The sequence below is a fragment of the Medicago sativa genome, chromosome 2, assembly GCF_051527215.1.
Source record: "Medicago sativa cultivar Bolivia chromosome 2, Bolivia_mono, whole genome shotgun sequence".
Classification (NCBI taxonomy): domain Eukaryota; kingdom Viridiplantae; phylum Streptophyta; class Magnoliopsida; order Fabales; family Fabaceae; genus Medicago; species Medicago sativa.
Window position 1 is genome coordinate 20777693 of NC_140750.1, and position 20929 is coordinate 20798621.

Below are 20929 nucleotides of genomic sequence, written 5' to 3' on the forward strand. Positions count from 1 at the left end.
CCATTTTTAAATCAATACAAAAACTAAAACAATAATGAAAAAAAAAAGAACACAATGGAAATATAGGAAAAAAATTATCTCAAAAATTGTTGAGTTGAATAAATATCATTTTTTTTTCTAACTATAGTCTTAACTCTATGCTTTTTTTTCCTTGTTGACGACAAGTCTTGACTCTTGACTTGTAAACATCATCTTATCACCCCATCAATTCTATACTCTAAATATTTGACTTATCTTTGTGTTCACACCTCCTAGTCCAAGAATAAATAAAGACAGTTCAACTTTTTGTGTCGAGTCTAATATACCATCTTTGAAACATAAACAATAAACAAAATAATAAACAAATAATCTTATCAACAAATTGGACTAATCTATGTTGACTGTTGAGTACATACATGCATGGATACATTTTTTGAAATTTCAAACTGCTTCTCATATTCTCTTATGTGCCACTCACCGCTCCTACTCACAAAATGTCACACCGCTTTATACACGTTCCGTGTTTAAAATATCTGCCACGTCATGAGAAATGTCGATATTGTTAGATTAAACACCTTTATTTTGATTGTAATTCGAAGCTTCGGCTACCGAGCTACACCCACCACCACCACCGTCGCAAGACGGAGAAACATTCCCTTTCCAATTCATACTAAGAATCCTCTTAAACGAGGACATTCTACTCATCGGTGACCGGAACGACGATAACTGAGTCGACTCGTCTCGAAAACTTTCGTTTCTTGTAGGTACCTCAACTGTCACTCCCGCAAAAGACGGCTTTCTCCTTAACCCAACCGAACTCGAACCAACCTCTTTACCGGCTCGGTTCTCATTAATCACATTCATATCTTCGGTCGAACCGGAACTTGAACCGGTTTCCGGTTCGCAAACATTTATAACAACATCGGGTCGGTTTTGCATGGGCTCAACGGGCGTCCGACAAAGAGGACACGTGTCATGAGAATGAAACCACATATCAATACACTCAGTATGGAAACTATGCTTACATTTCGGTAAAACCCGACCCGTTTCACCGGGTTCAAACTCCGACAAACAAACAGCACATTCCGGTGCGTTTTCCGGGTGATTCTTCGCATCGTAAAAGAACAACGGAAGAGAAGCGATGACGGTGGCATCGAGTCCACGTGTAACGGTGGTGACGGCGGCGTTTGTTGGGTCATCGGTGAAGAAAACCAGCTGAGTACGACGGCGGATACGGTTTCTCCGGCGACGAGATTGGAGAAGGTACCAACGAGCATAGATATGGAGACAAAGCATTAAAACTATGATGAAGAAGAGAAGGATAATGGCACAGAGCATGATTTTGCCGTTGAGATTGTAACCTTTTGGGTCAAAATCGTTGGGAGGGTTTTGATCTCTGGGGAATTTGGGTATGGGTTCATCGTTTTTTACATCCATTTGGAGAAGGGGGTGTGAGTGAGTGAAAGAGGGGTGTGAAAAGTAAAGAGGGGTGGGAAATGGAGAATAATGAAGAAAGGAAGAGAGGAAGGAGTTTAAGTAAATAAGAGAGAAAAGAAATGTATAAGAAAGAGTGAGGAAGGTTCTTGAGAGTTTCTTCTTGAGAATGATGGGTGTGTCACTGTGTCAGTTTCTTTCCTGTTGTGGGAGGAATGCTTTATTTTCCTTTATTTATTTGTTTACGTACATCCTGCTCCCACCTGCTTTGTTGTCTCATGTGGAAGTGGAACAAAAGAACACAAATTTTGACGCGTTTTTCTTTTTTATACAAAAATAATTGTAAATTTATTTTATTTTAATTGTTAATATTTTTTTATTATGCATATGAGAAAATATCATATGCACTTATAATGTTAAATAATTTTACACGAATGAGTGGAATGAATGTATGTATCCGAGAGTATGAGGTTTAAGTTAGTTGAACTGTCGAAGAACACAACTTCAGCAAGTTATTAGGGCAAAAGCCCTATATATATAGAATGAATAATGATAACTTGACACAAAACATATGACACAAGTACGACAATAATGACAATTTTGTAATTATAACTAACGTCTAAGGAAAAAAAATGAATTTTCATTCACTCACCTCTCTTTCCTCTTCTCATCGTTCTCTCTACTTCGCTTCTTTTCTTTCTTCTTTCTTCTCTCCCTTCATTGGTCTCTCTCTCTCCCCTGACTTTGGTGGTGAAGATAGAGAGGGCGTGTTGGCGGACGACGTGGCAAGGATTGAGGTGGAGGAGGGAGGTCGTGATGGTGGTGAATGGAGTTGCAGGAGGCGACAATGAAGAAGAAGGCGTTTGCATATCTGAGTTGGACGACTACATGAGGCTGCAAGGAGGGAGAAGCTGGCTGGTGGTGGTTAGATCAAAGGAGAGATTGTGAGTTACGGACGATGGTGGCCGAATGGTTTGAGAAAGGTGGTGCTGAGAAAGATAAAGTTGGACAGAAGAGAGAAAGGAAATAAAAAGGAAAATTGGTGTATGAATACTGTATAAATATATTGCGAATAGTGTTTAATGTCTAGTTTGTGTTTGTATTTTGATGTGAAGTTATCATTTGCTCAAATAGAGTACTCAGGGAACAACTAGGCATGACAATGGGGCGTGGTGGGTACGGGTTTTACATTCCCCGTCCCCATACCTGATTCTCATATACTTACCCGTTACCCTACCAATACCCAACGGGGATGAGAAATTGAACCCCATCACAGTCCCCGATGGGTTCGGGTATCCCCGTCACATCCCCGTCCCCGCATTGAATAATTTTTTTAATAAAAAATATAAGTTTTTTTGCAACCTCTAGAGAAATATTGTAATGCATTATCCAACAATATGTTCACTTTAACATTTGTTAGATCGATTGATTTAGTTGCTCCTTTAAATATCAATAGTAGTTTTTATAACACGGCAATTATCAAACAAAATAACATGACATATCAACATAAACGTTGTTTTCTGCATTTGGGACGGGTTTGGGTATGGATTCGGGGTGGGTACCCATCCCATACCCGTGTTTTGAAATCGGGGAAAACCCAAACCCATAACCAAACCCAGTCAAAACGGGGAAAACCCGTCAAATTGGGTTTGGTTCGGGTGGATAACCACGGGTATGAGTTTTGTTGCCATGCCTAGGAACAACAAAGGATCATCCAATGTTTGCTCAAAATACATCACAACTGGAGCCTTCGTCATAACACGTCGCTAATAAGGTTCGTATGTCACTTAGCAAGAATAATGTCTTAATCATAAGTCATATAATTTATAATTTTTTTTGTCAAGTAGTCTAGTGGTTTGAATTCACATTTTTTAAGGTGAATAAGTGGGGTGTCCGGGGTTCGAGCCCCGACCCCTGCATATAATGATGCATGTCCCTGTCAAGTGAGCTATGCTCACAGGGACTAATTTATAATTTTCTATTATGTAGAAAGTTTTAAAGTGACCGACAACAATATAAAATCTTTCGATCATTATTTTTACATGTACCAATTTAAACTCAAGTATTGTGTATTTTTTTTTTTTTTTTTTGTGTGGAAGGTGTAAAAAAAGAAAAATGGAAAATGGAGCTTTCACGCATAAATATAAGGTAATTTTTAGATACTTTGAGGTTTGGTGGTTTCTGGTAACTTGCAAAATTTGTTTTTTTTTTTTTTAAGGATGCAAAATTTGTTTAACATTTAAGTTTATGAAAAATGATATTTGAACAACTATTTTTTAACAACTTTTGTGACAACTTTCTCTCTCATACTCACATTGTCCTTTTACTTTTTCTTTCTATTGTTTTGATTTTTGTGTCACTACCTAAATTTCTTTGTATAATTTAGTTGTCCAACAAGTTGTCACAATAAAGGGTTATTCAAATAACATTGCTCTAAGTTTATTTAAGTTTGTTTTAACATTGATTGATTGAATATGGTGTATATATCCAATTGAACTACATGGATACCATTGTGTTCACCTAAATATAATCTCCATAAAAATTATGCAAAAGTTTAACATAATTCTCAATTAAACACGCTTTCTTGTTTTTCCATGGTCTCCGATTTACAATAACTATTTCCTATTTGCATATTCTTCAATTTGTTAGCGTTTGATTATTTTATTATCCATCAGATTCTTATTCTTGTATGATTGTTAGAAAGTTGTATTATATTGCTTCAAAGAAGAACAAGAAGAAAGTTGTATTAAAATACAACGATATGTGAGATAAACGAGGGAGAGTGGATAAACGAGGGGAGTGTGCACACGTCCAATTGATAAACTTTTATATATACTTTACTTCCTTGCTACAATCAAACCTGTTCTGCTCCGTCTAGCGTGCGCTATGTTGATGGGTCTCGCACGCTGCGAGACGTGAATTACCGAAGTTGGTATGTTGCTTTACTGTGCACTGCCTGTTGGAGCCGGTTGATATCTATTAAACAATTATAGAAGCCACTTTTTCGTTAATTGTCATGTATACTACTTCTTTGAACATATTAACTCATTGGAAGCACATTAATAAACAAAAAATTACTAAGGGGATGTATTGGATTAGGATTCTAAGGGATTTTAAAAGACTTTTTAATTATGAAAAAGTCTTGTGGTATTCAATCAAGACTCTTTGCAATTTAAAAAAAGTCTTGTGGTATTCAATAGATTCTTTGTCATTTTAAAAAAGTCCTGAGGTATTCAATCAAGACTTTTCATCACTTAAAAAAAGTCTCATGGTATTCAAAATCATTCAAATTTCAAAGGATTGTTTAATAAATTAGATTTTGATGGATTTTGTGAAATTGTCTAGTGAAATTTTAACAAAAAAAAGTCTTTCATGAAGACATAAGATTTCTTGGGATTGTTTTTCTTTAAAAGTTTTTACTATCTCTTTCTTATCCCTTCTTCCTTCTCTTTTCTCCCTTCCTTCTCTCCTCTCTTTTCTCCCTCCTCTCTCTCTCTCTCTCTCTCTCTCTCTCCCTTCTCTCTTCGTCTCTCTCTTCTCCCTTCTCTCTCTCTCTCTCTCTCTCTCTCTCCTCTCTTTTCTCCCCTCTCTCTCTCTCTCTCTCTCTCTCTCTCTCTCTCTTCTCCCTATATATATATATATATATCTTCTCCCTCTATCTCCTCTCTTTTCTCCCTTCTCTCCCTCCTCTCTCCCCCCTCTCTATCTCTCATAAAAATAAAATAAAAAATAAGAGTATGTATTCAAAATATTATGAGATAGATACTGCGTTGTAATCATTTCTTTTCAATGAGTCCTTAAAATTCATAAAATCTTTTGAAATCTTATAAATCCATAAAATCCTTTAAAGTCTTATGATGTAAATCCATTGAAATCTTGATTGTCTTTTAAAATCATGAAACTCATTAAAATCCTACAAAATCTTTTAAAATCTTTGAGACTTTTTTAAGCAAAAATTGTCCTTCAAAATCCCAATCCAATACACCCCCCTAAATGTCTTTAAGATATATATTTAGAAGTCCAAATAATAAATATGCACCAAGAAAAGAATAATACTCCCTCCCTATTTAAATATAAGCAAATTTTGACTTTTAGATTCGTTCAATTAATGATGTAGTATGTGGTTTATATATATAGACCACATACATCATTAATTGAATTAACTTAAAAGTCAAAATTTGTTTATATTTAAAAACGGAGGGAGTAAATTGTTAGTGCAATTTAGTCAAAGTCTATTTTGAGTGTTAATATTACCAAATTGTCATTTGTTTATATGTGTATTAAATTTGACTCATCATATTTTAAAACAAGTTAGTATTATTAATTAGAGGTGTGTTTAAGAAAAAATAATAAATACATCTATTAATTTGAAAAGAGGTTTATATTTAGAGACATTTTTTAGTCTAAAAGATGCTTAGATATAGGAACGGAGGAGTATAATTAAATTATCACTAATTTGTCCTCTAGTTTGGATATATTTAATTCCATATTAATCACGCTCTAAAAAATGACAGATTATTATGACTTGAATATCATATAATGTTGGTAGTTATAATTGAAAAAAAGAAGGGTTAATGGTGTTTTACTCCCCTGTAATATATGTCATTTTCAGGTTTACCTCCTGTAAAATATTTTTTTTGATTTACCCCTCTATAAAAGTTTTTTTTCCAGAATACCCCCTAATAGGCCATACAAAAACCAAATTTTTTGTAAAAAATAAAAAAAAAATCGTTTTTGTATGGCCTAATAGGGGGGTATTCTGAAAAATATATATTTTACAGGGGGTAAATCAAAAAAAATATTTTACATGGGGTAAACCCGGAAATGACCTATATTACAGGGGGTAAAACACTATTAACCCAAAAAAGAATTTGCATAAAGAAGAATTTGGAACATTATCAATTATATTTTAACTAGTGTGTTAATCCGTGCCAGCACGGGGTGATAAAATACTATTTTTTAATCTATAAAAATATAAATTTTATATTTATCAATGAAATTATTTATCCCGTGTCTTTTTCATGTTTGTCGTAAATGGTAATTGGACTATGACTTTCATAATTAATTAATTGTAATAATAAATAAATATAATTATATATTAGTGATTCAACCTTGCATTGTCACATGTAATTTTTTCTTTGTATTTGATTTTGATATGCCATGTGTATTTGTTCATTTTAGTGATTCTCAAATGTATGTATAGAGGATTTTACGCAATTAGTAAGATTCTCGTATAAGAATGGATAGTCAGGTTTTGAAAGAATTCTCATCAAACGGGAGTAAGTAATTGTAGGATTCTCACGGATAGACATAGACTTATGCCGAAGATTTTAGTTACTGCAATTTCAATTCCTACTTCAATTCCTATAGTTCCAAAATTTTCAAATCAACTCATAAAATAATACGAATCATAATATTTTTAACTAAATAAAAACACATCCAAAATATCCCTTGAAAATAAAAGTATAAACATTCAAACTACATGTAAAAGAGTGCATACTAAAATAAACATCAAATTGATCTAAGGTGTGAAGGGAAGGATAAAGCGGTTCCTATATTAGTTTTTAGGTTTAGGTATAGACATAAATAGTTAAATAAATTAAATAATTATGCACCAAAAATAAATAAAGTATTTATTATATTATATAAATAAGTATATGCGGGTTGCGGGGCTGGGTAGTATAGTGCCCTTACCCGCACCCATACCCACTTAAATTTGCGGGTAATTACCCGGATCCAAGCCCATGCCCATGAAAGCGGGGTTTTACCCTACCCATAGCGGGTATTTTTTGCGGGTGCCCATCGAGCCTGGGTCCAATTGCCATCCCTAAACTTAAGGGACCTAAGTGGTACAAAAACAACTTAACGGACCAAATTGTTACAATTAAATAACTTAAATGATCTCTGATGTAAGTTAGCCTATAATTTAAATTCTCTTTCACCAAAACTTAATTATAATACAAAAACTTAACCGAATTTTTAAAATTAGCCAAGCACATTATTAAGCATGCCCACCCTGAAATTTGATGAACAAAATCATGAAATTTCCTTTATCGGTTTTTATTTTGTGAATTCAAACACAAATCCTATTAGTACAACTTAAAAAAAAATACTGTATTAAAGATATTCATTCATGGTAAAGGGGAGTACAATTGAATTTAATTAAAATGAAATTTAGTTTTAAAGATTTAATGAAAATTATAAAAAAATCATTTTAATATTTTATCAATGGCTTAATTGCATGTTTGGTCCCTTATGTTTATTTTAGTTTTCAAGTTGGTCCCTTACGTTTTGAAAGTTTCAAGTTGGTCCCTTATGTTTATTTTAGTTTTCAAATTGGTCCCTTACGTTTTGAAAGTTTCAAGTTAGTCCCTTATGTTTATTTTAGTTTTCAAGTTGGTCCCTTATGTTTATTTTAGTTTTCAAGTTGATCCCTTATGTTTATTTTAGTTTTCAAGTTGGTCCCTTATGTTTTGGACCGACTTGAAAACTAAAATAAACATAAGGGACCAACTTGAAAACTAAAATAAACAAAAGGGACTAACTTGAAACTTTCAAAACGTAAGGGACCAACTTGAAAATTTTTAAAACGTAAGGGACCAACTTGAAACTTTCAAAACGTAAGGGACCAACTTGAAAACTAAAATAAACATAAGGGACCAAACATGCAATTAAGCCTTTATCAATTGTAAGAAAAAACTCAAAATCCATTGTAATGTTTCTAGAACCGATCCTGAATTTTTCACAATTTTTTCAACAATACTGAAAACACCCTTTTATTAAATCTGATTTTAAATTCATTTGTATTTTTTAAAACCAATATATATGTTTAAATAATAAAATGTTAGCAGGTCACAATTCAAAGAGATCACAACCATTCACTAGATTAAAAATATATCTAATGGGTCAAATTCATTCTGCACCAAAAATAAAAAAGAAATTAAGGTCATGCACGGGTACATGACCCATTCAGCTCTCCTACCGTAGCCAGAGCCGTACAACTATGTTGGTTGCACTCGATGTGTTTGGTGTGAAGATGTGATTTTCGCCCACCAGAATATTTGATAAAAAATAATAATTAAAGAGAATGACATCTTAGCTAATTTGCCCTACTATTATTTTTTTAAAGTTCATTTTTAAATAAATGATTGTTTTCCTTGTTTTTGTGCATACTTCTAAAAGCTGATAATTCCTCTATTCACTTTGTATAAAGAATGGAGTAAACCATCAAATTAGTCCCTGAATTTTCACGCGTCGGCCAACTTAGTCCCTCAATTATACGAAATTTCTAATTAGTCCCTGAATTTGTCAAACGTCGATCAAAAAGGTCCCTCCGTCAAAGTGCTCCGTTAGCCATGCTGACATGTCGCCTTGCATGCTGTGTTGTCTTGTACGCGTGGCAAGAAGGAAGCCACGTGTTCAGGGACTAATTTGATTGATTTGGAAAAAGTTCATTTTTCACTTTTCAGTTTATTTTTTCCCTGCGTTTCCCATTTTGCCCCTGCATTACATATTCCTCCTTCTTCACATTTCAGTCTGAACCATCAAACACATCCTTGAACCTACTCCTTCCCGCTAAAAATTTCTCCATTCTCACCCTTCCAAAATCATCATCATCTCCGGCGATTCTGACGTTTTTGAAGTTAAGCATGGACAGATATATGATTTGTTCAAGACTGATTATAAGGTGATATTGGATGACAATATGATCTTTAGGGCAACAAAGGAAGCAAGAGATTTGGTTGAAGGCAGTGAAAGGGAGCAATATGGTTTGTTGTGGGATTATGCCAATGAACTAATGAAGAGTAACCCAAATTCAACTGTGATGATGAATACAACACCAATGCCACAGTCCCCTCCACAATTCAAAAGGTTTTATGTTTGTCTGGATGCATGCAAACAAGGTTTTAAGGCAGGATGTAGACCATTGATTGGGTTAGATGGATGCTTTCTCAAGGGGTATTATGGAGGGCAACTGTTGTCTGCTGTGGGACAAGATGGAAATAACCATATTTATGGCATTGCTTATGCCATTGTGGATGTGGAGAATAAAGATAATTGGAAATGGTTTTTGGAATTACTACATAAAGATCTTGGAAATTATGAGCGTAATGGATGGAACTTCATCTCAGACATGCAAAAGGTATGAATAACCATCTTAGTCTTTTTCTCATTCAAGTTATGTCCCTTTTTTGCATGCATACTGATGTATAGTAATAGCTGAAAATGTTATAGTTTTAGAACTGATGTTATAGTAAGTAAAATAATGCAGGGACTATTTTGATAGTTAGTAATATAATTCAGGGACTATTTTGATAGTAAGTAAAATAATTTAGGGACTATATTGATAGTAAGTAAAATAATTCAGGGATTGTTTTGATGGATATTGATATAATTCAGGGGAACTTGTTTCTGTGATTGTTAAAATTGGCAGGGTTTGATTCCAGCCATGCAGGAAGTGATGCCAGGGGTGCCACATAGATATTGTGTTATGCATCTATGGAGGAACTTCACAAAACAATGGAAGGAAAAGGAATTGAGAGGAGTGGTATGGGAGTGTGCAAGGGCAACAACTCCCACTCAATTCAACCGCATTATGGAGAGGGTGAAGAGGATTAATGAGAAGGCATGGGAGTATCTTAATAAATGGCCAAAGGAAGCATGGACTAAAGTTGCCGTTTAAGACTTATGACTTGTTAATGCCCCAAAATTGGGTTGCTTTTGCCTATGTAATTTCTTAGACTTATGACTTATGACCTATGACTTTTGCTTATATAATATTTCAGTTTCAATTTGTGTGTTCTGTAATTTCAAGGATCTATTTGATATATGTTTAAAAATTTCATGGACTTATTTGATGGTTTTTAATATTACTTAGGGATGCATTTGAAGGTTACATTTCTGAATCATCTTCAACCTCTTTTCATCACCATTAAAGTTGGAGCTTGAAGATGAAGCTCGACTTTAATAACAGTTTTTTCCCATATTCCCATTTAATTAGAATGTAGATTGCATATTGTTTAATTAGGGTTCCAATTTTATACAATTGGGGAAGACAGATACGTTGGGGAAGAAAAGAGCTGTTTGGAAAGAAGCCAAAAAAATTTCTGCAAATCAATCAATTTAGTCCTTCAAAATGTTTGTTATTTTCGGCCAAATTAGTCCCTGCCTACGTGGCGTATGACATGTGAGAGGTTAACGGCCACGTCAGCCCGTTAACCCTCCGTTTGGACAGAAGGACGAAATTGATTGACAATTTACAAATTCAAGGACTAATTAGAAATTTCGTATAATTGAGGGACTAAGTTGGCCGACGCGTTAAAATTTAGGGACTAAGTTGAGTATTTACTCATAAAGAATGTCTCACTTCTTTGGGTTTGGATCCTCTTCGATTATAAGATAGTCCAGTTAAATTCTATCCATTAAAAAATAAAGCATGTGAAAATTTTAAGGGAGTTTCTATGGTACACCCTTAAATTAAGGTGTACCGGTACACCCTTAAATGTTGAAAATAAAAGAGAGAAGATAATTAATGGTGTAGATTTTTTCATAGAAAATTTTTCACTAGAGGAACCTCATTTCCACCGGATATCAATAGATTCCATTCAATCATTTTTTTAGATCAATGCTATGTATAGCGAAATATATTTGACGAAATTACCCCGACACGTGTATTTCAATTACATACCATGTTTCATACATGAGTTCCACAAATTCCGTAGGTTTACTGTTGAACCATTTTAACTAGAGAATATGCTTTGCAATTACTATTTCGTTGGTTTTTTCTTCGCGATGAATAGCATCGCACTTTTTCTTAATATCTGAACATTAAAAGAGTATGTAACTCAATTTTCATTCCATCCTATTTCATCAATCCAATTCCAAACTAACCCCATTTCTAACAACATGCGTTGTCTGATCTCTTCCATTGTGTTCTCCAATCGGTTGCATAAGCTGCTCAGCTTCCTCAGCCGACTCAAGCTTCACGGACTATCTCATGAGCTGCAGCGGCCCATTGACAATGTGCAGTGATCAACTCGGGTTCAGTCCAGACTACGTGACTAGGTATACGAGACTCTGCAGTAAACAACGATGCACCCTTGGTCGTAGGTATCTTTACCTTATCACCACGATCTTATCCTGTCATTTTCTGCAGTGCATAATTGAACATCAGTTACTCAAATTTAGTGTGGGATACGAGATCATTAAGGTTCTTGAGACCTTCTGCATGTGTGGTTTATATTGTATCCAACAAGAATCACTATTAAAAAAAGACACTTCCATGTAATTATGTGCTGCTAGCATTCTGGAATGACCAAAATCTTGCAGCCAACTACCAATAATGATCAACTTATAATTATCGAATGGTTAAATGCAGTGGTTACATAATAGCTTTAATTTAAGGGAAAGAAATTGTATAACAATCCAAAACATGTAGAGCCCTTGTTTATGACCTAGTACTAAACATAAGATATATTTTGGGAGACAGAACAAAAAGATGTTATGCATCGGTAACATGTAATAATGTTAGTCTTGGTTCTGTTTGAAAACAGTAAACCCAATTTTTGACTCAAAATGCAACTTTATTAGGAGAATGTCTTTCATCAGGATTCGATACAAGATGAAAAAATTCAGTACAAGCAAAAGAGGGTATATGTCACGGATATATTTCTTATACAACTTTGCAGTGAACACCACCTCACTCAAGCACCCGTTTCGTAGTAGAAAAACTCGCATTAGCCATTAGATGCCAAGTTGAAATTAACGATGGACAAGTTTTCAGCTTGCATTAGTCTACTACGCCAAAAACTTTATATCGTAGCAAACTATCTTGTTGTTCGAAACCGAGTTGGAGCGTCATTCCCCTCCTCCAAGCAAACTCTTTAGTCTTAGAGTTTGTTTGGTTTGAACTATTCGAATGACGAATCGCATAATCATATGTGAGATTGTTTGAGAGAGCTCGTTAAAACAACTTTATGACATGTCTATAAGTTGTTGTTTTCAGCTTATTTCCATAAAGCTTTGCAGGATATTTTATGAAAATTGCTTACATCTTATATAAAAACAGTTTGATTTTTATTTTATATTTTATATTTTATATTTTCTTTTGTTATCGAAATAACTTACACATAAACACTTATATGATAAGCGCTTATGCCATAAGCTTTTAATTAATCTGCTTATCCAAACAGGGTAAGACCGCTGAGGAATCAATGGTACAACACACGATGCATTACTAAGCAGGAAAGAAACATACCAAAATCACATGTGTCCAGTTTATTTACTAAAAATCATGAATTGACCCAAATCTATATCAACAATGCAAAAAAAAACAAACAACAAAATCCAGCATTGAGTATATTTAGTTAATTCAAACATTCATATGTGTTAGGGAGTGCATTTCTACCAAATATTAAATGAAGAGAAAATAATAGTCCCTAAAAGCATTAATGCATTACTACCAATCAAATATCTCGCACAGACTTAGTGCTGGGAAAAGTGGAATTATGGGTCAAATTTGCACTCTAACATATCTAATATCTCTGTAACTTTTTATCATCTGAGTTGTACTTACGTGACAAGTTTCTACTTATTTTATTAGCGATGTTTTATTTTTGTCCAACTAATTAATCACTACTAGTAATCACTAATAAAAGAAAGATTTGTGAAGAACAGCATACCGAATAAGGGTCAAGAACTTCAAACCAAATACAATGGTCCAGCAGTTACAAAGTAGCGTCTCTAGAAAACTAAAAAAAATACCAGTACTAGTAAAAACCAAACATAAACTCAAACTAAACATAAAAGGCTAATTAATCAAATACAAATTCAGGGATGACAACCATAAAGCATCAATTATGGTCTTTGCAACTACTATCATGGTGAGGATGCTGACACTTTTGCGATGGTGGACTCACACAACTAGAAGCACAACATCCTGATCGTCGCTTTTGAGATGTCATACGTTGTTTCAATTTTTCCATTCCATCATATCGATCATTTGCTCATAGAAATGATCCACACGCTGTTGAGCTTTCTTGGCCCTCTCCAAAACTTCAAGGACCGTCTTATAAAGCTGTGGTGGTCTCTTCATGAAGTGCAATGACCTCATTGAGTTCAGACCAGACAATGTGACTAGGTGCTTTAGACTCCACTGTCAACGACGATACACCACACTGAAGGTCGGAAGACAAGTCAGTATGGTTGTAAGACCTGTCCCGAGACTTTTACATAGAAGACTCTTGAGATGATTGAAGCCATGCATGTCACTTCATCCGTCTCTTGCGGCTCGCTTCCAGTATCCTCACCAACCCGTGTACGTAGTTATAAGCTAATAAGATACATATGTAACTTGATGAACAAGTAATATAAAGATAACGGATACGACTAGAAACTTGCATATGTTCTCTTAGAAGGACAATCAGCACTTTTGTCATTCCTCTCGTGAGCGGCCAAATATCGCATATCAAGCGGCACATCTAGCTTTTTTGGCCAACCAATAAATTCAATACTTGTTAACAAATAACACATAATCTATGATAATGAATTTAGACAATAAGTGTTAAGTTTTTACATACCATCTCTAGTGCCGCAATGATATGAGACTCTGTGATGTCGACTGTGGCAGGAGCACAATTAGTTTTATTTTTGGTCGAGACCCTTTGGAAGTTTGTAATTTCCCAATGGCAAACAAGATCAGCCCATGCCTGCTCATCCATCCAACCAGGCTTAACCCTCTTCTTCCTTGCCTTCGTATGTATAAGATAATTTGCTCATCTCTTCTTAAATGCGTTATAGACAAGCTCATGATGACAAGGATCCCATGAAACTTTGTCCTGCAAAAATAATTAACCAAATCTGTTATTCATTATGTTGGTGAAATTAATTAGGGTGTGTTTGGTTTAGCTTTTGTCCAACTCAGTTTGCTTGCTGATGCAATTTTCACCGTGATTTAAAGTATCTACAATTTGTAGCTTCTGGCTTAGTCATGCGTTTGACACTCTGCTGGCTGTGAAAACAAACAGCCTCTTAGTCATCAAATCACTACAATTAAATATACAACTTACCTGAAACTATGACTGTATATGGCACTCTTGAATGATCACATGAATGGCAGTCTTGGGTGCAAGCCTACAAAAAATCCAAACTCAGTGACAATCATCAATTTTAGTGTGTATATAAAAGTGAGTGCTCAATAAATACATATAGAAACAAAGAAAATTTAACTTACTCTTGACCAATAGGTCGTATAATGACATTTCCATTGGCATCCCTTTCGAGCTTCTCTTCTTCGTCCACCTAGTGATCATGATTTTCCTCCTCTTGTAGAGGCCGTTGCAGCATAGATTCTTGTATTTGAGGCTCACGTGTGATGTAGTGTGAAGATGAACCATGCTCAATGTGTCGAAAAGGTATGTGTCCTACAGTAGGAATGAACGGGAAGACCTCATGGGTAGAAGTCTGAATCAGTATGGTATACCCTGGATCAGTGGTGTGGTATCTTGGACTATTTGTGGCGAAGCCTATATCTTGTGCCACCTGCGATCAATCTTTACAGGAAGCTTTCTAGGCCGGAGAAGCCTCGACCCACCCTTAGTCATAGATAATCTTTACAGGAGTCCTGTCATTTAGTGTTGGATATAAAGTGTCATGACTGGTTATTTTTAAAAATATACAATTCTGTGTAATTGACAATTGTGTGCTGCAAGCAAGTAATCTGCAAAGTGCAAAGACCAATATATTGCAGCTAAATGCCAATAACGGTCAACTAATTATTGAATGGCTTACATGAAGTGGTTACTTAATAGCTTAATCTAAGGGAAAGTGGCTACATAAAGATGGAAAACGAGAAGGACACTGGTTTATGAACTATAATTAAACATAATAGATATTTTGGGAGTCAGAAAAACAAGATCCTACGGTTCTATATAATTTCTTTATGTTGGTGTTGATTCCGAAGAAATACACTAATCACTTTCTGGTTTAAGATGTTTAGAACAATGTCCGATGACAGGGCCGAACCAATACATTTGTAGGCTTAAAACGAATTTTAAATTGAGACATTTTAAGTGTGTTGACAAGTAAACATAAAAAATTATAACATGTGTGATTTTATTTAAGGCATGTCAGACATTAAATATGAATATCGCTACCGGTCAATATTATAGTATTGATTCGTCAGGTTGTGAAAGTTTAACTTCACCGGTTAGACGTAACAACCTCATTAGTGCAAGAACTTCTTAAAATCAAAAATTTCATTTAATCAATAGTATATGTTGAAAATAATATTTAATATAGACATTATTGATCTATTCTTAATTCTTGAAATAGCAAAGTATAATATCGAGATCTAACATAAATATAAACTACTTTTTTACTTTTGCATATTTTGCTTGCACTCAACTTGTCTTAACATATTTTCAACAAATAATATCATATACATATAACCAATAAAGTAACTATTTTGGGATCAAACTTGCAACATCAACTAAAAGTTTATAACTCTCAATTCAACTACTAGCTGAGCTATACGCAAAAATGTTTAAAGAATTTGACTTAAAGAAATATATTTAAAACAAAAAAGATTCAGGGGTCTAACATGTGACCTAAATTTTTTGGGGCCTAAAGCTCTTGCTTTAGTTACAACCCTCTTACGTCGGTCTTGTCCAACGACCTCTTCCTTTTCATATTCTCAATCTAGCATAAGTGTATATAATCAAGAAGTATCATGATATGTGGACCGTCATAAAACATTCACTATTCAAAGGGCCATAAATTGTAAATCATTTTACTCCATCCATCTCAAATTAGATGTCATCTTTCTTAATTTTCTGCTATAAGAAAAATGCTAATAAATGCCATAAGGATGACAAAAACTATTTTATGTTAAACCTTTGAGGAATTTTACTAAACTTTTAATTTAATGTAATACTATTAGAAGAGTGTTATGATCACTCTCTTTTGAACACTTATTCTTTTATCGGGTGAAACTTATTTGAGTCTGGCACTTTTAAAAATGAATCCCACATAAATAGATGAGACACACCTTAGTTTTATCCAATAAATAAATGAGTATTATCCTTAAAAAACAAAAGAGTATTAAAAAGAATGTTAAAAAAAGTTTCTTTCTGATACTCCATCTTATCACATTTATAAACAACTTTTTTTTTCTTCAAATTAATTAATTAATTAATTGATGTATTAACGTTTATTTTTTCAAATTCATTGCAATCCACCATATGGTCTGCTCCTGGCTGTAGAATCAGGCATTGAGGTTTTAGTCTGTTACTCCGATTCGCTGCTATCTACAAAGCTCATCACGGATCATGTTTCCAATTATCATGCCTATGCTGTTCTAATCCAAGACATTAAAGATATTCTCTCCTCAAGAAACTTCTTCATTCATCATTGTCTCAGAGAAGAGAATCAATGTGCTGACTTCTTAGCTAAGCTCGGAACCACCTCGAATGAGGAATATTCTACTCATGTTTCTCCTCCAAGCGACCTTCTCCCTTTGATCAGGAACGACGCCATGGGAATTTTCTTCACTAGAGCTTAGGCTTTCTTTTTTCTCTTTTTGTAGCTTTTTTCTTTTTTCTTAGCCTTGTAACCAAAAAAAAAAATTTCATTAATTAATTGATGTATCTTATTAATGAATTTGAAAAAAGTAAAATTATTTATAAATGTGATCGGACGGAGTAGACATCAAGATAATCCAATTTTATTATGAACCTCATGTGGTTTGTTTCTTACGCCCTTGGAAATTGACATACCTTTGGCTACATTTTTTTTTTTTTTGAAGAAATACCTTTGGCTACATGAAATGCAACTACCACTAGCCGCCTGCATTTTCGTGGAACGAAGCCTAATCTAAATAAATAACGTTAATAAATGTCAGAGACCAAGAAATGTGAACGCATTTACTTCACCACTCTTTTACCAACTCTCACTTCACACATCTTGAGCCTCCAAATACCAAAGACCTCTCTCTCTCTCTCTCTCTCTCTCTCTCCACCATCTTCTACTCCATTTCATTCTACTCTTTCTTCCTAGCTGAATTTTTTATCTAACCCATTATCACAAAAATGTCAAACAAGACTCCAATTTTTCCCATATCAGACCCTCAACATTTCAGTGACTATGGTTTTGACCCACAAATCAACTATTTTCAGGTACCCTTTAACTCTCTTTCTCTAATTCAAGTCTATCTCACAAAAAAAAATTCATTTTTTTTTAATTTTCTATTTTCAAAACCAGGTATTAGAAGAAGCCATGAAGCACAAACGTGAATCTTCAAGATCCATAGATTCCATACACTTCAAGCTACAAAAACCCATTTCAAAAGAAGAATCAAGGAACAAGTTTCACCATACAAAATCAAAGAAGAAACGTTGGTGGAAAAATGCTCTTTTCTTCTTCAAAAGGAAATGGGCTCATAACCGTGATGATCGTTACAATGATGATGGTAACAATGATATTCATCAAGCTCGGGCTAAGGCCTTTCGGGCCACAATTTCTGGGCCTGTTTACTTGACTGAGAGTAGAAGTGGGTCCACTACTCCTTACAGGACTACTAGTAGGCCTTCCTCCGGACCACTCGCCGGAACTTTGACGCCGCCGGCGATCGGTGCGGTGGATATACCTTACTTGAGTTTAAGGGAGCTTACCATGGAACAGCAGCAACAGAGGATGTCTACCTCGGCTATGCCTATTTACTTTGTTACTTAAATTTATGGGTTAAATATGTTTTTGGTCCCTATAAATATAGCGAATTTTCGTTTTGGTCCCCCTAAAATTTTCCTTTGAATTTTGGTCCCCCTAAAATTTTCCATCCACAATTTTGGTCCCTGCTGTCAAATGGGGATAACGGCGCTGACGTGGCAGATGACGTGGCGATGACAAGTTGTCACTTTTTAATGACTGTACAGTGCCACGTAGGATAATTAACAATTTTAATTAATAAATATTAAAAAATTAATAAAAAATATTAAAAAATTATGGAAAAATGAAAAATTAATAAAAAAAATTTAAAAATTCTGGAAAATTGAAAAATTAATAAAAATTAAAAAAAATTAAAAAATTCTGGAAAATTGAAAAATTAATAAAAATGAAAAAAATATTAAAAAAATTCTGGAAAATTGAAAAATTAATAAAAATGAAAAAAAATATTAAAAAATTCTGGAAAATATTTAAAAATTCTGGAAAAATTAATAAAAATAAAAAAATCTGAAAAAATACGGAATTTTTAAAAAGAATATTAAAAAAATTTCCGTATTTTTTTTATTTTTATTAATTTTTCTAGAATTTTTTAATTTTTTCCATATTTTTAAAAAAATTTCATTTTTATTAATTTTTCAATTTTCCAGAATTTTTTAATTTTTTGTTTCAATTTATTTTCATTTTTCAATTTTCCAGAATTTTTTAAAATTTTTTTTTTTCATTTGCAAAACCATAGTGCAACATTTTTCATTTGCAAGTTTGCTTATTGCATAGATGGATTGAGTTGTGTAATTGCTTCTCTCATTCCGTTTGGTTTCATTGATTATGGGTATGGCTATACAAAAAAATTGAAAAAAATGTTAAAAATTTCTAGAAAATTGAAAAATTAATAAAAATGAAAAAAAAATATTAAAAAATTCTTTAAAATTGAAAAATTAATAAAAATGAAAAATTCTGAAAAAATACGGAATTTTTAAAAAGAAGATTAAAAAAAAATTTCCGTATTTTTTCAGATTTTTTTTTTTATTAATTTTTCCAGATTTTTTAAATATTTTCCATATTTTTTTCATTTTTCCAGAATTTTTTAATATTTTTTTCATTTTTATTAATTTTTCAATTTTCCAGAATTTTTTAATATTTTTTTCATTTTTATTAATTTTTCAATTTTCCAGAATTTTTTAATATTTTTTTTTCATTTTTATTAATTTTTCAATTTTCCAGAATTGTTTAACATTTTTTTCAATTTTTTTGTCATTTTTCAATTTTCCAGAATTTTTAAATTTTTTTTATTAATTTTTCATTTTTCCATAATTTTTTAATATTTTTTATTAATTTTTTAATATTTATTAATTAAAATATTTAATTATCCTACGTGGCACTGTACAGTCATTAAAAAGTGACAACTTGTCATCGCCACGTCATCTGCCACGTCAGCGCCGTTATCCAAATTTGACAGCAGGGACCAAAATTGTGGATGGAAAATTTTAGGGGGACCAAAATTCAAAGGAAAATTTTAGGGGGACCAAAACGAAAATTCGCCATATTTATAGGGACCAAAAACATATTTAACCCTAAATTTATTGTCACTCGACGAATAATATTCGCACATTCAACTGCGAGGTCTGAGTTTGAACCCGAGTGAAGATGTTCAACTTAACAATATCGGCATTGTATGGTTATTTGAATTTTGAATCTTTAAAATTCATGTGTCAAAAAAGTGAAATGGTTTGGTTTATTTTTTAATTGGGTAGATTTTATTTAGTGGATTTAGTATTTGGGGGTGGGTGTTATTAGATATTATTATTAGTATATTTTTAACCTAACTAAAAGTGTTGGTTTGATTTGATTTGATCTATTGGGGGAAAGGGTGGATTCTACTTTTGGTGTTTGTTGGTTACTTTACTTTTTATCTAAAATATATGCAACTCAGCTCTCGTGCGCTTGCTTTTGACCAATGTCTTACTTTCCATGTTGTGATCTCTGTTAGTTTTCTATTATTTAGGGGTGGCAAAACGAGCTTGACCCGCCGGGCCGGCCTGTTTGACTCGTTATTTTTGGCGGGCTGAGTTGAAGTTTTGAACTCGCTTTTTATAGTTGGCTCGGCTCGACTCGGCTCGTTGAAAAACGGGACGGGCACGGGGCGGGGCGGGCCGGCCCGCTTAACTCGTTGAAAACAATTATGTTATGATGACAACAGGAGGAGAAGGAGGAGGTGCACCATGTATTCATAAGTATAACTAAGATGATGATTGACTTGGAGTTGATTGACTTAATAAAAGAATTATGTTGCTGCTGCTGCTGCGATTATTTTGAGACTTGTTTTTTCTTTTGGATTTATCTTGGTTGTTTAGTTTATTTTGAGACTTATTTTATGCTTTTGGATTTATTTTGGTTGTTGGATTTATTTTGGAACTTATTTTATGTTTTTGGATTTACCTTGGTTGTTGAGTTTATTTATTGAAACTTATTTTATCCTTTTGGATTTAATTTGGTGGTTGGATTTATTTTATGATTTGTTTTATGTTGCGCATTTGCCTTATTTTTCTATTAATTATAATGTTGATTCGATAATTTGTTAATTATGTTGTTTTTCACAAATTTATTTGCTACCTATTCTTTTATATTTTTTTATTACAAAAGCAACATAGTTTTTTTTGTAACAATTAAGTTGTAAAAAAAATCAAAAAAGTTTTTTATTTGGCGGGCCGGCCCGCCAACTCGCAAGTCCGCCACTAAACGGGGCGGGGTGAGATTTTGGACTCGGTCACTAATTTTGACTCGTCTCGTCTCGTCTCGT

The 20929-nt window shown here is 33.5% G+C and overlaps 3 protein-coding genes and 1 long non-coding RNA gene across 5 annotated transcripts; 2 read left to right on the plus strand and 2 right to left on the minus strand.

Moving 5' to 3' along the window:
* Positions 1-282: 282 nt before the first annotated feature.
* On the minus strand, positions 283-1673 carry LOC146945389 (RING-H2 finger protein ATL5-like). Its single transcript, XM_085743727.1, has one exon. It carries the CDS (start codon positions 1414-1416, stop codon positions 547-549), a length of 870 nt encoding a protein of 289 aa, XP_085599853.1. The 5' UTR covers positions 1417-1673; the 3' UTR covers positions 283-546.
* Positions 1674-8637: 6964 nt separating this feature from the next.
* Positions 8638-10096, plus strand: LOC146945390 (uncharacterized). Its single transcript, XM_085748064.1, has 2 exons — positions 8638-9556; positions 9848-10096. The coding sequence occupies exons 1-2, from the start codon at positions 9119-9121 to the stop codon at positions 10094-10096; spliced, it is 687 nt and encodes a 228-aa protein (XP_085604190.1). The 5' UTR covers positions 8638-9118.
* A 7257-nt stretch (positions 10097-17353) lies between these two features.
* LOC146945391 (uncharacterized) lies at positions 17354-19898 on the plus strand. Of its 2 annotated transcripts, XM_085743721.1 has the most exons (3): positions 17354-17585; positions 17671-18136; positions 19703-19898. In XM_085743721.1, exons 1-3 carry the CDS (start codon positions 17499-17501, stop codon positions 19705-19707), a joined length of 558 nt encoding a protein of 185 aa, XP_085599847.1. In that variant the 5' UTR covers positions 17354-17498; the 3' UTR covers positions 19708-19898. The 2 variants fall into 2 exon arrangements, with proteins under 2 accessions (XP_085599847.1, XP_085599848.1); XM_085743722.1 differs by lacking the exon at positions 19703-19898 and having other exon boundaries at positions 17671-18141.
* Positions 17668-20087, minus strand: LOC146945392 (uncharacterized). The gene is made up of 2 exons (XR_015026293.1): positions 19703-20087; positions 17668-18136 (listed from the first exon to the last, which is right to left on the minus strand). It is a non-coding gene; the product is annotated as an uncharacterized LOC146945392 (long non-coding RNA).
* Positions 20088-20929: the final 842 nt, after the last annotated feature.